At 47.8% G+C, this 12,989-nt stretch overlaps 1 protein-coding gene across 3 annotated transcripts in view; it reads left to right on the top strand.

The window, feature by feature from the left end:
• LOC118880836 (acyl-coenzyme A synthetase ACSM1, mitochondrial-like) overlaps positions 1–9,606 on the top strand; it is a 60,206-nt gene extending 50,600 nt beyond the window's left edge. For all 3 annotated transcript variants that reach the window (XM_036824919.1, XM_036824918.1, XM_036824920.1), the window contains 4 exons: positions 5,245–5,372; positions 6,481–6,580; positions 7,641–7,760; positions 9,257–9,606. In XM_036824919.1, the coding sequence (XP_036680814.1) occupies positions 5,245–5,372; positions 6,481–6,580; positions 7,641–7,760; positions 9,257–9,343 (435 nt within the window). In that variant the 3' untranslated portion in view covers positions 9,344–9,606. The remainder of the gene's footprint in view (positions 1–5,244; positions 5,373–6,480; positions 6,581–7,640; positions 7,761–9,256) is intronic.
• Positions 9,607–12,989: the final 3,383 nt, after the last annotated feature.

Genomic DNA, 12,989 nt, shown 5'->3' with positions numbered 1-12,989 from the left:
CATTTGGTATTACATGGAGCTGGGAGGTCTCTTGTGGACCAGTGTCCTGAAGTTGGTTCTCCCACCTCAGAGGCACAGCCCTGATGCCTGGCTGGAGCACCAAGAGTCTTTCATCCACACGGCTCAGAATAAAAGGGAGAAAAAATAGAAAGAAAGAAAGAAAGAAAGAGGATAAAATAAAATAAAATAAAGATAAAATAAAATAAAGTTATTAAAATAAAAAATAATTATTAAGAAAAAAAATTTTTAAGAGTAAAAAAAAAAACAAAAAAAACTGGACAGACAGAACCCTAGGACAAATGGTGAAAGCAAAGCTATACAGACAAAATCTCACACAGAAGCATACACATATACACTCACAAAAAGAGGAAAAGGGGAAAAAATAATATATCTTGCTCCCAAAGTCCACCTCCTCAATTTGGGATGATTCGTGGTCTATTCAGGTATTCCACAGATGCAGGTACATCAAGTGGTTTGTGGAGCTTTAATCCACTGCTTCTGAGGCTGCTGGGAGAGATTTCCCTTTCTCTCCTTTGTTCGCACAGCTCCCAGGGTTCAGCTTTGGATTTGGACCCGCCTCTGCGTGTAGGTCACCTGAGGGCGTCTGTTCTTTGCTCACGCAGGACGGGGTTAAGGAAGCAGCTGCTTCGGGGGTTCTGGCTCACTCAGGCCGGGGGGAGGGAGCGGTACGGAGGAGGCGGGGCGAGCCTGCGGCAGCAGAGGCCAGCATGACATTGCAATAGCCTGAGGCGCGCCGTGCGTTCTCCTGGGGAAGTTGTCCCCGGATCACGGGAGCCTGGCAGTGGCGGGCTGCACAGGCTCCCGGGAGGGGCGATGTGGAGAGTGACCTGTGCTCGCACACAGGCTTCTTGGTGGCGGCAGCAGCAGCCTTAGCGTCCCATGCCCGTCTCTGGGGTCCGCGCTGATAGCTGCAGCTCGCGCCCGTCTCTGGAGCTCCTTTAAGGAGCGCTCTGAATCCCCTCCCCTCGCGCACCAGGAAACAAAAAGGCAAGAAAAATTCTCTTGCCTGTTCGGCAGCTCCAGACCTTTTCCCGGACTCCCTCCCAGCTAGCTGTGGCGCACTAGCCCCTTCAGGCTGTGTTCACGCCGCCAACCCCAGTCCTCTCCCTGCAATCCGACCGAAGCCCGAGCCTCAGCTCCCAGCCCCCGCCCGCCCCGGCGGCTGAGCAGACAAGCCTCTCGGGCTGGTGAGTGCTGCTCGGCACCGATCCTCTGTGCGGGAATCTCTCCGCTTTGCCCTCCGCACCCCTGTGGCTGCGCTCTCCTCCGTGGCTCCGAAGCTCCCCCCCTCCGCCACCCGCAGTCTCCACCCGCGAAGGGGCTCCTAGTGTGTGGAAACCTTTCCTCCTTCACGGCTCCCTCCCACTGGTGCAGGTCCCGTCCCTATTCTTTGTCTCTGTTATTTCTTTTTTCTTTTGCCCTACCCAGGTATGTGGGGAGTTTCTTGCCTTTGGGGAGGTCTGACGTCTTCTGCCAGCGTTCAGTGGGTGTTCTATAGGAGCAGTTCCACGTGTAGATGTATTTCTGATGTATCTGTGGGGAGGAAGGTGATCTCCACGTCTTACTCTTCCGCCATCTTCTCCTCTCTCTTGTTCACCTAATGTTTTGACAGAGATTTTCTTGAGTGCCAAGAGGTCAAACAAACAAAAATACCAATAACAACAAAAAGGAGAGAACAACCAATGTACAATTTAGGTCTGTGCTGGGGTACTCCTTCACCACTTAGCTAGGCTTGCTCTGAGCCTAGAGATCAGTCTGAGGTGAAAGCTTAAGGTCTTCTTAGGACTCTTGTGAGCACACATCTTGCTCAGGTGTGTGCATGGTTTTCTAAATACTGCCATGTGCACAGCTGTCTTGAATATCCTAATTTCTCGAAAGAATCTCACCCCAGCTTCTCCTCCAGACCTTGATGATCTATTGTATATCTCCACCCATAACTTCTTACCTCAGGCATCTTTTAGTTTTGTAGTCTTCCAGGTAGCTTCTATGAACAGTGCCTACTGCTTTTCCCACTTATATTCTGAGTTACATGAACTGGGTGCCTTGCACCAGTCCTCCAATTAGCCCGAAACAGGTTACAACAGGTGTGTACGATAATTTGCAAATGAGATCTTCTCTGCTCTCTCTGGCTGGAGCAGGGGGACCGGGAACTGGGCTGCCATCTGCTCAAGATCAAAACTGCCATTCAGGACAGGGGAGCAAGGGTGAATAAAATTTCACAAAGCTTTTCTACCATGTTTAAGATGGCTTTTTCTTGATTGGGTATTTATAAGGTTGTTTTAAGCCTTTGACTCTTTCCCAGACGTCATACATAGTCAATTCAAATTCTTGTACTTTTTTTGTGGTTTTTTCGGGGAAATGAGACCTTAAATCTTCCTCATATGCCATGTTTTTTTGACATCACCCACCAGTAGCACTTTTTAAAAGTAGTCAAGGTGAAGAACTCACTTTGGTGCCTCTATTGACTCTGACCATCTCTGTGTGGTAGATGTGATACTATTCTCCTACCATTCAGGAGCTCTTCAATGGCTCTGAGAATCTACTTCCAAGAAGCTCAGGCCCAGAGAGACAAAGGAATTCCTTCCCTGGGTGTGGGAGTTCCATCTGCAAGGTTCCAATCTCTGACCCTACCTGAGATGATTGACATCAAGAAATTTCATTTCCTTCAGGGAAGACTTGTCCACAGGGATGTGTCAGGTCAACTGTACCACAGTACACTGAGATGGACAGCAGTTCAAATGGTACATGAATTGGGGTGGGACTTTTTCTGTACCCTTTGATGTGGTGTCTCCTAAGTTTCAGTCATTGAAGTCCACGTCAACTATTTTTTGCCATATCCATGCACCATCTATATTATTACTTACATTATTTTTCACTTTAAATCAAATTATTACTTTAAAGCATTTGTTTCAAAAAGAATTTGATCTGCTATCACAAGTGGAAAACAGTATCCCTTGCCAAAAACAGGAGGCAATTATAACCATAACTATAATACACACAAAACATTTTCTTAAATTCTAGCTAACTTCTATTTTCACTAAAAGTTCTGAAATGGTGTAAAACTCTAAATGGAAAGTTACCTTTAAAACTGTATAAAAATAAAAAATTAAAGGCAAAACAGGTTCTGAAATGGAAACTTATCTTACTCTTGGTACTTCCGGAGCTTTTAAAAATATGTCCAAGAATCTCAATATCATCAGACCAATTGGACGGGACTCTAAAAAAGGATGCAATTTAATGTTTAAAGATTTTTTTTCTGAAACCTCTTAAAATTATTCCATGTTCCAGAAGAGGAAAAATCCCAACACAGTGCTTAGTGGTCACATGCATAGGCTGTAAATTCAAATGCCAACCCTCCCACTGCCCAGCTGAGTGACTTTGAGTGAGTTATTGTGCCTCCTTGAACATCAGTTTCCTCTTCTGTAAAATGGGCTAAAAAATGCCAGCCTCACACAGATCTTTAAGGTTCACAGCAGCATTATGCATAATAGTTAAAAATGATACTACCCAGACGCCCTTCAGTGGGTGAATGTTTAAACTGTGTCTCATCCGTAACGTGAGATACTGATCAGCAATAAATATGATCAAACTATTGATGAACACAACAATGTGGATGGATCCCCAGAGAATGATACTGAGTTTTCAAAAAGAGCCAGTCCCAAAGGTTATATATTATATAATTCCATTTATGTAACATTATTAAAATGACAAAATTATAAAAATGGAGAATAGGTTAGTCATTGCCAAGGGGTTAGGTATGGGAAGGGAGGAGGAAGAAGGGAGAGGAGAGAAGTGGATGTGGATATAAAAGCAACGTGAGAGATCCTGGTGATGAAGGGACTGTTCTGTACCTTGACTGTGGTGGTAGACACATGGACCTACACATGTGACAAAATGGCATAGAACTAGATACACTCACACACACACATGAGTACAAGTAAAAAACTGGGGAAACCTGAGTAAGATTGGTGGATGATATCAATGTCAATATCCTGGTTATGATAGTGAGCATTATTTTTGCAAGATGTTACCATTAGGAGAAACTAGGTAAAGGGTACATGAGATCTCTCTGTATTATTTCTTATAACTGCATGCAAATATACAGTTATCTTAAAAGTTTAATGAAAACTACCAGCTTCATAGGCTTTCTGTGAGGCTCAAATGAGGTAATATTTTGGGAAGAAAATCCATTCAGCCAACGTTTACTGACACCTCCCGTCTGTCCAGCCACTGTGTAAATGCAGAGCTTATAACAGTGAATAAAATAGAGTTATGCTCTAGCGGAAATTTTATTTTACTGGAGTGGCACACAAAAGTGAGTTGTTATTTTTAAAAATTGTTCTGGGGACTTCCCTGGTAGCGCAGTGGTTGAGAGTCCGCCTACCAATGCAGGGGACACGGTTTCGATCCCTGGTCTGGGATGATCCCACATGCCGCGGAGCAGCTAAGCCTGTGTCCCACAGCTACTGAGCCTGGACTCTAGAGCCCGTGAGCCACAACTACTGAGCCCACGTGCCGCAACTACTGAAGCTCGCACACCTAGAGCCCGTGCTCTGCAACAAGAGAAGCCGCCGCAATGAGAAGCCCGCGAACCTCAATGGAGAGTAGCCCCCGCTCGCCGCAACTAGAGAAAGTCCGCGTGCAGCAACGAAGACCCAACGCAGCTAAAAATAAATAAACAAATAAATGAAATAAGTAAAAAAAAATTGTTCTTAAAATTGGTTTAGGGGCTTCCCTGGTGGCGCAGTGGTTGAGAATCTGCCTGCTAATGCAGGGGACACGGGTTCGAGCCCTGGTCTGGGAAGATCGCACATGCCACAGAGCAGCTAGGCCCGTGAGCCACAATTACTGACCCTGCGCGTCTAGAGCCTGTGCTCCACAACAAGAGAGGCCGCGATAGTGAGAGGCCCGCGCACCGCAATGAAGAGTGGCCCCCACTTGCCGCAACTAGAGAAAGCCCTCACACAGAAACGAAGACCCAACACAGACATAAATAAATAAATAACAATTTTTTTAAAAATTGGTTTAACATTGTTCACTAATCGACCAGTAGCATGCATTGAGTGCTTGCATGTAATGAAAGTAGACTCAGAGAGATTATAAAAATTGCCCAGGTGCCAGGTAGAGCCAGAAGCAGGATTCAAACCCAGATCCGAGCCCATTGCTGTAGCTCATCATCTCTAAACTCACTGTTTCGAGAGAGGAGTGTTCTTCTCTTTGCAGAGTAACCCGGTGAAGACAGCCGAAGTGGAGTGTGGGGACTTTTACAACAGTGGGGACAGAGCAACTGTTGATGCGCAGGGCTACTTCTGGTTCCTGGGGAGGGCCGATGATGTCATCAATGCCTCCGGGTAGGTGTGGCTGACGCTGAGCCGGAAGGTACCACCCTCACGAGCCTGGTGGGAGGTAGCATGCCCAGACATTCCTTCATGCCTCGGTGACGGACTCTCAGCCTAACCCTGAACCAAAGTAAGACATCATGCAATTTAAAGGCACTGGGAAGGAAAACTTTACTTTGGTCCCTATTTGTTGAGGGAGCTTATTCTGTGTGCTCCTCTCATGAAGCACATGTCACAGAAACACATAACAACAACAACAATAATAAAATTCACCTTTATGGAATATGTACTATGTGACAGTACTCTCTGTAGAGCTTTGTACGATCCACCTCCCAATGCTGTAAGGTAGATGTGATTATGCCCATCTTATTTTATTTTATTTTTTGGGGTGTGGGGAGGGGGTGGGTGTGGAGGCCCACACTGCGCGGCATGCAGGATCTTAGTTCCCCGACCGGGGATTGAACCCGTGCCCCCTGCAGTGGGAGCACGTAGCCCTAACCACTGGACCGCCAGGGAATTCCCATGATTATGCCCATTTTACATGAGGAAACGGAGTTAGTGACCGGTGAAAAACGTTGCCTGAAGTTTCAAAGACAGTACAGGGTGCAGCCCAGATTTGAACAAAGGCGGTCTGACTCGAAGTCTGTTGTTCCTAACTCTTACATGATTTATAAAGAAAAAAAATGACACGTTACACTAGAATAACATGTTTTCTTGGGAATTTCAGGAAAATTGAGTTTGTTTTTTTTAATTTCTAAAACAAATGCTGATACAGTGAAGAATAGGGTGTAAAATTTGTACAAATGTTAAGCTAAAGAGTTTTCATGCCAGGGGAAGCTGCTTGAGCTTGAGCCAAGCCCCAGAGCGCTGGGAGGACGAAGCATTCACCTCCCTCGCCTGGGGTCGAGAGGTGAGGAGCCCTGGGGAGCACCTGAGCCTTGTATTCCTTAGCATGGAATGTTCAGGACTTCACATTTCAGGCCCATTACACAGGCCTCTGGCGCCCTGTGACAGATACCCTCCGTGCCAAGGGAAGATGTGTCTCTCCAAAAGATGCGATCTGAGGGCCTGGGTCACCCTCGCCCAGGAATTGACTCAGAAGGAACCATTGGTCCTGCAGGTACCGCATTGGGCCGGCAGAAGTGGAGAACGCCCTGGCAGAGCACCCAGCGGTGGCTGAGTCCGCTGTGGTGAGCAGCCCCGACCCGATCCGAGGGGAGGTGAGGAACGGGACGTGGAGGTCATCGTGGCTGGGTGTGGGGCTGGGAAGGCAGGTGAGGGGAAAACTTCCAGGCCATGCCTACCCAGCCTTGGAGCTAGGGTGAAGGGAGGGCATGGCTGGTGTGCATGTGCACTTACACGACGTGGTCAGCAGGGGGCACTGTGGCCTCATCTGTGACTGGAACGATGCTGATTGTGAATGCTGCTGCTGCTGCCACCTAGTAGTTCATCAGCTCTTACTGGGTGTCAGCTCATTTATCCTCACAGAACACAATGAATTAAGGACTCTTTTTATACCTTTTTGCAGAGAAGGAAACAGAGGCATAAAGAGGTTAAATAACTTGCCTGGATTACACAGCTAATAAGTGGTGGGAAATTGAGTACTCTGGCTCCAGAGCATGCATCCTTGATTCAACAAGTGTTTATTGAACACCTTCTATGTACAGTCCCTGTGAAATTAAATGAGGACATAAATAACAATAGGAAACTAATAAATTACCAACATTTATTAAATGCCCACAAGGTCTTAACTATTATTAAATGCCCACAGAACTCTACCTACAATAATAGTGAAAATGGTGATGATAACAATGATAGGAATACAAATACATTTAAACTGGCTTCACGTTTTATGTGTATTATCTCATGGAATCTTTACATAAACCTGATGAGGAATGAACCTGTCCTCTCCCCATTTCGCAGAGAAGGAGATCGACATTAAGATAGGTTAAGAAATGTTCCAAGGCAAAGAGTGGAAATTGGAAGTACTGGGATTTGAACCTGGGATTTCCAAAGGCTCTACTGTCAGTTTGTTTTCCCATTAATTTAATAAGCATTTACTCTTTATTTTTAAATTTTTATTTATTTATTTATTGGCCGCGCAGTGTGGCATGGCACGCGGGATCTTAGTTTCCTGACTAGGGATCGAACCCGCGCCCCCTGTGGTGGGAGCGCGGAGTCTTCACCGCTGGACCTCCAGGGAAGTCCCAAGCATTTACTCCTTAAACTATAATTTGGTTGTCACTCGCCCTGAGCCTCCACTCTGCTTCTTCACTGCAGGTAGTGAAGGCTTTCATTGTCCTGACCCCAAAATTCCTGTCCCATGATCGGGACCAGCTCACCAAGGAGCTGCAGCAGCATGTGAAGTCAGTGACAGCCCCGTACAAGTACCCAAGGAAGGTGAGTGAGAGCAGATGGATGGGGTCTGGTCCCTGTGAGTGGTTCCGGGGGCTCCACTGCCTCAAGTCTCATGCAGTGTCTGGGGTGAAGCCTAAGTAGCCAAGAGCACTAATATTTTTCCCAGCAGAAGAAGCGTTTCAGCTTAGGGGTATGAGGGAGCCCACTGAATCAGATGGACCTCGATCCTGTGTCAGAAACTCATCCATTGCTGGAGTGTCAACCTAAAGAAAAAAATCAATTACCCGAAGATATCCAAGAAGGTTATTTATAATCTTTCAAAATTTGAAAAAGACATCCAAACCAGTAACTTCCAAACTATTAAACAACATTGTTTGTCGTGAGAAATACATTCTATATTGCAACCCAATACACATATACATACATAACAAACAAAAATGAACAAAATGATATTTACCCTAACAACATGTAATACATTCTGATGTTTTTTGTTCAACTTCATTTGTTTTAAATGCTGTGCACAACCTATAAAAATGTGCAGCAATATAGAAATGATGCAATTACTCATGGAATTTAATATTATTCTGTAATTTAAAATGATGATGCAGATTTCTAACATAAAATATCACAATAATATATTATTGAGATAAAAAAGAAGACTAAGAAAGAACATACGTAGCGCTATCTGATTTGTTTAAGAACAAGTTAAAATTTCCTTCTTTTGTAGTAATACTTTGCTGCATTGTCTGAATGTTTACAATCAATACATATTATAAAGTTATACAGCTAACATTTATTGAGCATTTACTGTGTGTACCAGGCCCTGGACTCAATGCTTTACATGCATTATTATTTCATTTAATTCTCTCCACAACCTGAGATAATCATCCCAGTCTACAGAGAGGAAACTGAGGCTTAGAGACTCAAAGTAAATTGCCTGAGATTAGAGTAAATAGAAGCTGGAATTCAACCCCATGTGTATCTGACAACAGAGTTCATGCTGCTATACCATTAGGATCTGATGCTTTATTGAGAGTAGAATAGAGGATGCATACCAGTCAGGAAGGGCTACATGTTACTGTGGGTAACAAACAGTCCCAAAGTTGTAGTGCATTGTAACAAGATGGTGTCTTTCTTGCTCACACCACTTATCCACCATAGCTTTCCCGGAGCCTTTGCTCCACATCCCCTCATCCTGGGACCAGGATAAAGGAGCAGCCACCACGTAGGTACCTCTCAGTGTCCTAGAAGAGATGGACAGAGGGAGTGGCCTGTCTCAATGACTCCCAACTTTTCTGTTAGAGGTGGCAGGCACACTTCACTCCTACTCATATTTCACTGGTCAAAGTACATCAAAGGGCTGCATCCAACTTCAGGAGGTCAGAGGAGAATCTGACATAAATGGTGGACCCCGTTAAGGCCCCCACATGGCGCCAGCCTGTCTGGGGGACTGGGAGAGGGCAAAGGAGGAGAGCTGAGGGTTGATAGAAAATGACGGGGGGACTTAGTCAGAATGTGTTTGCTTTATCCTCAACCAGGTGGAGTTTGTCTCAGAGCTGCCCAAAACCATCACTGGCAAGATAAAAAGAAGTGAACTCCGGAAGAAGGAGTTTGGTCAGATGTAATTGGCAGTAAACTCAGAAACCACTGTGTGATGTTGGCCAAATGCCTGGCGGCCTCAGTTTCCTCACGATGGTGAGGGTGAGGAGAGGAACGCTGAGAGAGTTGACTTGAAAGAGAGCCAAGAGTGTCAACATTCCAGCGTTTTTGTTCTTTTAAATTAATATCAATCACTATCCTTCCTCCAAGTTCCCTGTTCCTTTCAGATTGCCCAGCTGAGCGCTCAGAATGGGGCTGAAGCAAATTAAATACTGACTCAGCATCCACAGCGAGTCTGTTGTGCATTTATTCTGCGAAAGATCCAGTGCTAAATGCTGTCCCTCGTAATTCCCCCAGCCCCCATCAGAGATTGCCCCAGGGCCTGATTCTCCCTCCTGGCTCCAGAGACTCTGGGACCCAGTCAACGACCAGGACATAGAGGTCTGGGAAGAACAGTCCATGTGGCCCCCGGGGTCTGCTCCTGCCTGGCTTGCCTCTGCCCAACTGGGGGTGAGGCGGGAGGCAGGGCAAGTGTGGTGTCTGGGGAATGGAGAAGGGGGAGGGCAGCCCAGCTTGGTGACGACACTTGCCTGCCACACCACCCCTCACCTGCACCCTCCAGTGGACCCACTGCCTCTCCTCCCACCAATAATGCTGCTGCTCTTGCTGCTTGCAAGTCCCAGCCTGGACCAGTGCAGGTGAGTGAGGGACCTGCCCTCTGGGGGCCCAGGAATCCTGCAGGACTCCTCGAGCCCTTCCCAGGGACCCAGGAGCTTTGTTCCCCAGCCCCTCCCCAGGGGCCCGGAGTCCTCCCCAGACACCTATCCTTATAGTGTGTAATCTCCTCTGCCATCCAGAGCCCTCTGATCCCCCTGGCCTGTGGTTCTGTGAACTAACCCTTCACTCCATCCATCCTTCCGGCCTGAGATGGAACCACCAGAGGCTGGAAGGAGCAGAGGCAGAAGAGGCTGAGCCTGGGGGTGAGAGAAGCGCATATTGTCTCCTTCTCACCCATTCCTGGGGGGGTCACCGATAGGGAGATCCCCTCTGCAGCTGCCCTCTTCTGAGGTGCACAGATACACACACTCCCTGGGTAATATACAGACATCACAAACACGGAGACGCAGAGGCAAAGAATCACCCCCAGCCTCACCTGGGGACTCAGGTGTCGGGCTCATGGACAGCTCACACACAGACCAACGCAGGCAAGGACACCCTGGGGGGAACACACACACACACAAGTACACACACAAGTACACATACTCAGGGTCATGTGAGACAACCCCCCAGGGCAGACCCACACACACCCCAAGGAGGTGCACACATGCACACACACAGACATGTAGGCAGAGACATAGACACAGAACACAGGCACATACACACAGGCACAAAAAGAAGACAAACACACAGATACAATCAGGAACACCCAAAGGGACAGCAACTTCACACACAGCACACTCACACACATATGAAACACAGACACAACTCCACGGACCCATATGCCCTGAGACACGTACCTAATACATAATCCCCTGAGTCACAGACACACACACGAATTTGCACAACCAACGTACACTCATTCAGTGACAAAGGTGCAGACACAATGCATACAGAGCATACCAGAGAGACACTCAATGTCTCAATGCTGTGCAGTGGAAAATTCACGTTCACAATCGAGATGCTCACAGACACAGAAACTCAGACACACAGGTTCATACATGCAGACTTATACATCCACAGTCACACACACACATACTCCCAGACATTGGCACTCTAGTGGATACCTCCACAGGCAGTCGGGGTAAACAGACCCTGGCATTGAGGTAGAAGGTAGACGGGCTCCAGGCTGAGCAGCTGGAGCTTGTCTCCTGCTGACATTTCCAGGAAAAGATAAAGGCAGGAACAGGGAGAACCTCAGCTCTGCCTGAGTAAAAAGATAAGACTACCATATTTGTCATTCTTGAGGTCAAGGAGACCTCCTGGACTACACATGCACAAAAAGGTTCCTCAGGGGTCATAAAATGGAGAGGGCGCTAGCCTGTAATATGTCCTGCCAACCTCCCAGAGACTCTCACACTGGAATCTATCTTGGCTAAAAGATGCACATGCACATTGGGTAGGACCCTGAGTCAGACCAAATATGGGCACAAAGCAAGATGAATCAAGGTGATTGGCTAGAGGGAACCCGGAAAACTGCCCCCATATAAGCAATTTAAGGCACCCCAAAAGCGTGACTCTCTCTCTCTGAGCCTATCCATGTGTCTTTGTGCATGTACTTTTCTTCTAATAAATGCTTTACCTGCTTCACTACCTTTTGTCTCTTTGCTGAATTCTTTCTTCAGAGAAGACAAGGACTGAGGTCCTGTTTCAAGCCCACTGGCCCTCGTGATCTAGTGGTTAGGATTCAGCACTTTCACCACCACAGCCTGGGTTTGATTCCCAGTCAGGGAACTGAGATCCTGCTTCAAGCCGCCACACCCTCGAGATCAGCATGACCTGCCCCACCTAGGCTGTCATGGAAGGGGGTGTCTTCCGGGCTCCAAACCCAGTGCTAGGCACCTGCCCCATTGAGGGCCTTCCAGAGGGCTGTGCCTATGCTCCGAGACGCCAGAGAATGGCCAGGGTAGGGTGGCTCTGGGGATGGGGCACAGGGTAGGGACTGGGCTATGACAGCGTGCACTTAACATAGGGGTGTTGCATGGGGCCTAGCAGATCCCAAGGTCAAGAGAGGGAAAATAGTGAGCCTCCCCAGGACCCGTGCTGTGTGTCAGAGTGGGCTGTGCCCTCTCCCACAATAACAACAGTGACAGTAAAGACATCATCAGGACCGTAGTATGATAATATTATCATCACCACAGCAATGACTGACCATCAGCCCGAGGTGGGAGTGAGGTGTGACCATGGCCGCCTGGTTGGCTTCATCCTCTGAGCAGGGCTGACCCTGAGCAAAGTTGGACAACAGGCCAAGATTCTCTCTGGCCCCTTCTCTCTCTGGAGGCTCCAGCTCCAGCTTCTTCCTCTCCCAGCATTCCCCCCACTCCCACCCAGGCCCAAGTCCCCCCATGACCCTTTTCTCAGCCTGGGTACAACACCTCTCCCTGACTCTCCATCCGTGCAATGGGGATAGAGATGGTATGGGCCATAAGGAGATGCCTGCAAAGTACAGTGCTTAGCACAGGCTGGTAACAGGAGGGGCCTTTAAAGGCTTCACAGCTTCTAAGGTGCCAGTTCTGGGAGGACAGTCACCCCTGGGAGATGAGGAAGCTGATGGGCACAGGCGCTCAGCACATGGCCTCCCTTTGTCCTCATGACAATCTTTGGACGCAGGACCGGACATTTCCATTTTAGGGAGGAAACCCACCCAGGGTCACACCGCTGGTAAGCAGCACAGCTGGGTCTCAAGCCCAAGGCTCCTGGCCCTGCCTTCAGGGGCCACGGAGGGCTCCCCTGGATGGGAGGCTGAACCAGCTTTGGGGATGCTTCGTCTGCGGCACGAATGGTCTCACCCTTTCCAGGCCCCTTAACTCTGTTCACTTCTCCTTCTTTCCCTCATCCTTGCTTGAGCTGTAACCAGGGTGACCCTGGCACCGTTCATGGAAGTCCCCAGTCCCTTATAGGCTGCGTCTGCCTCCCATTCACTTCTGGGCTAGTCTGACTTCCACCCCTTCTGTG

The sequence above is a fragment of the Balaenoptera musculus genome, chromosome 15 (genome assembly GCF_009873245.2).
Source record: "Balaenoptera musculus isolate JJ_BM4_2016_0621 chromosome 15, mBalMus1.pri.v3, whole genome shotgun sequence".
Lineage (NCBI taxonomy): Eukaryota > Metazoa > Chordata > Mammalia > Artiodactyla > Balaenopteridae > Balaenoptera > Balaenoptera musculus.
The sequence above is the reverse complement of the archived record's forward strand: the minus strand, read 5'-3'. Positions and strand labels throughout refer to the sequence as shown.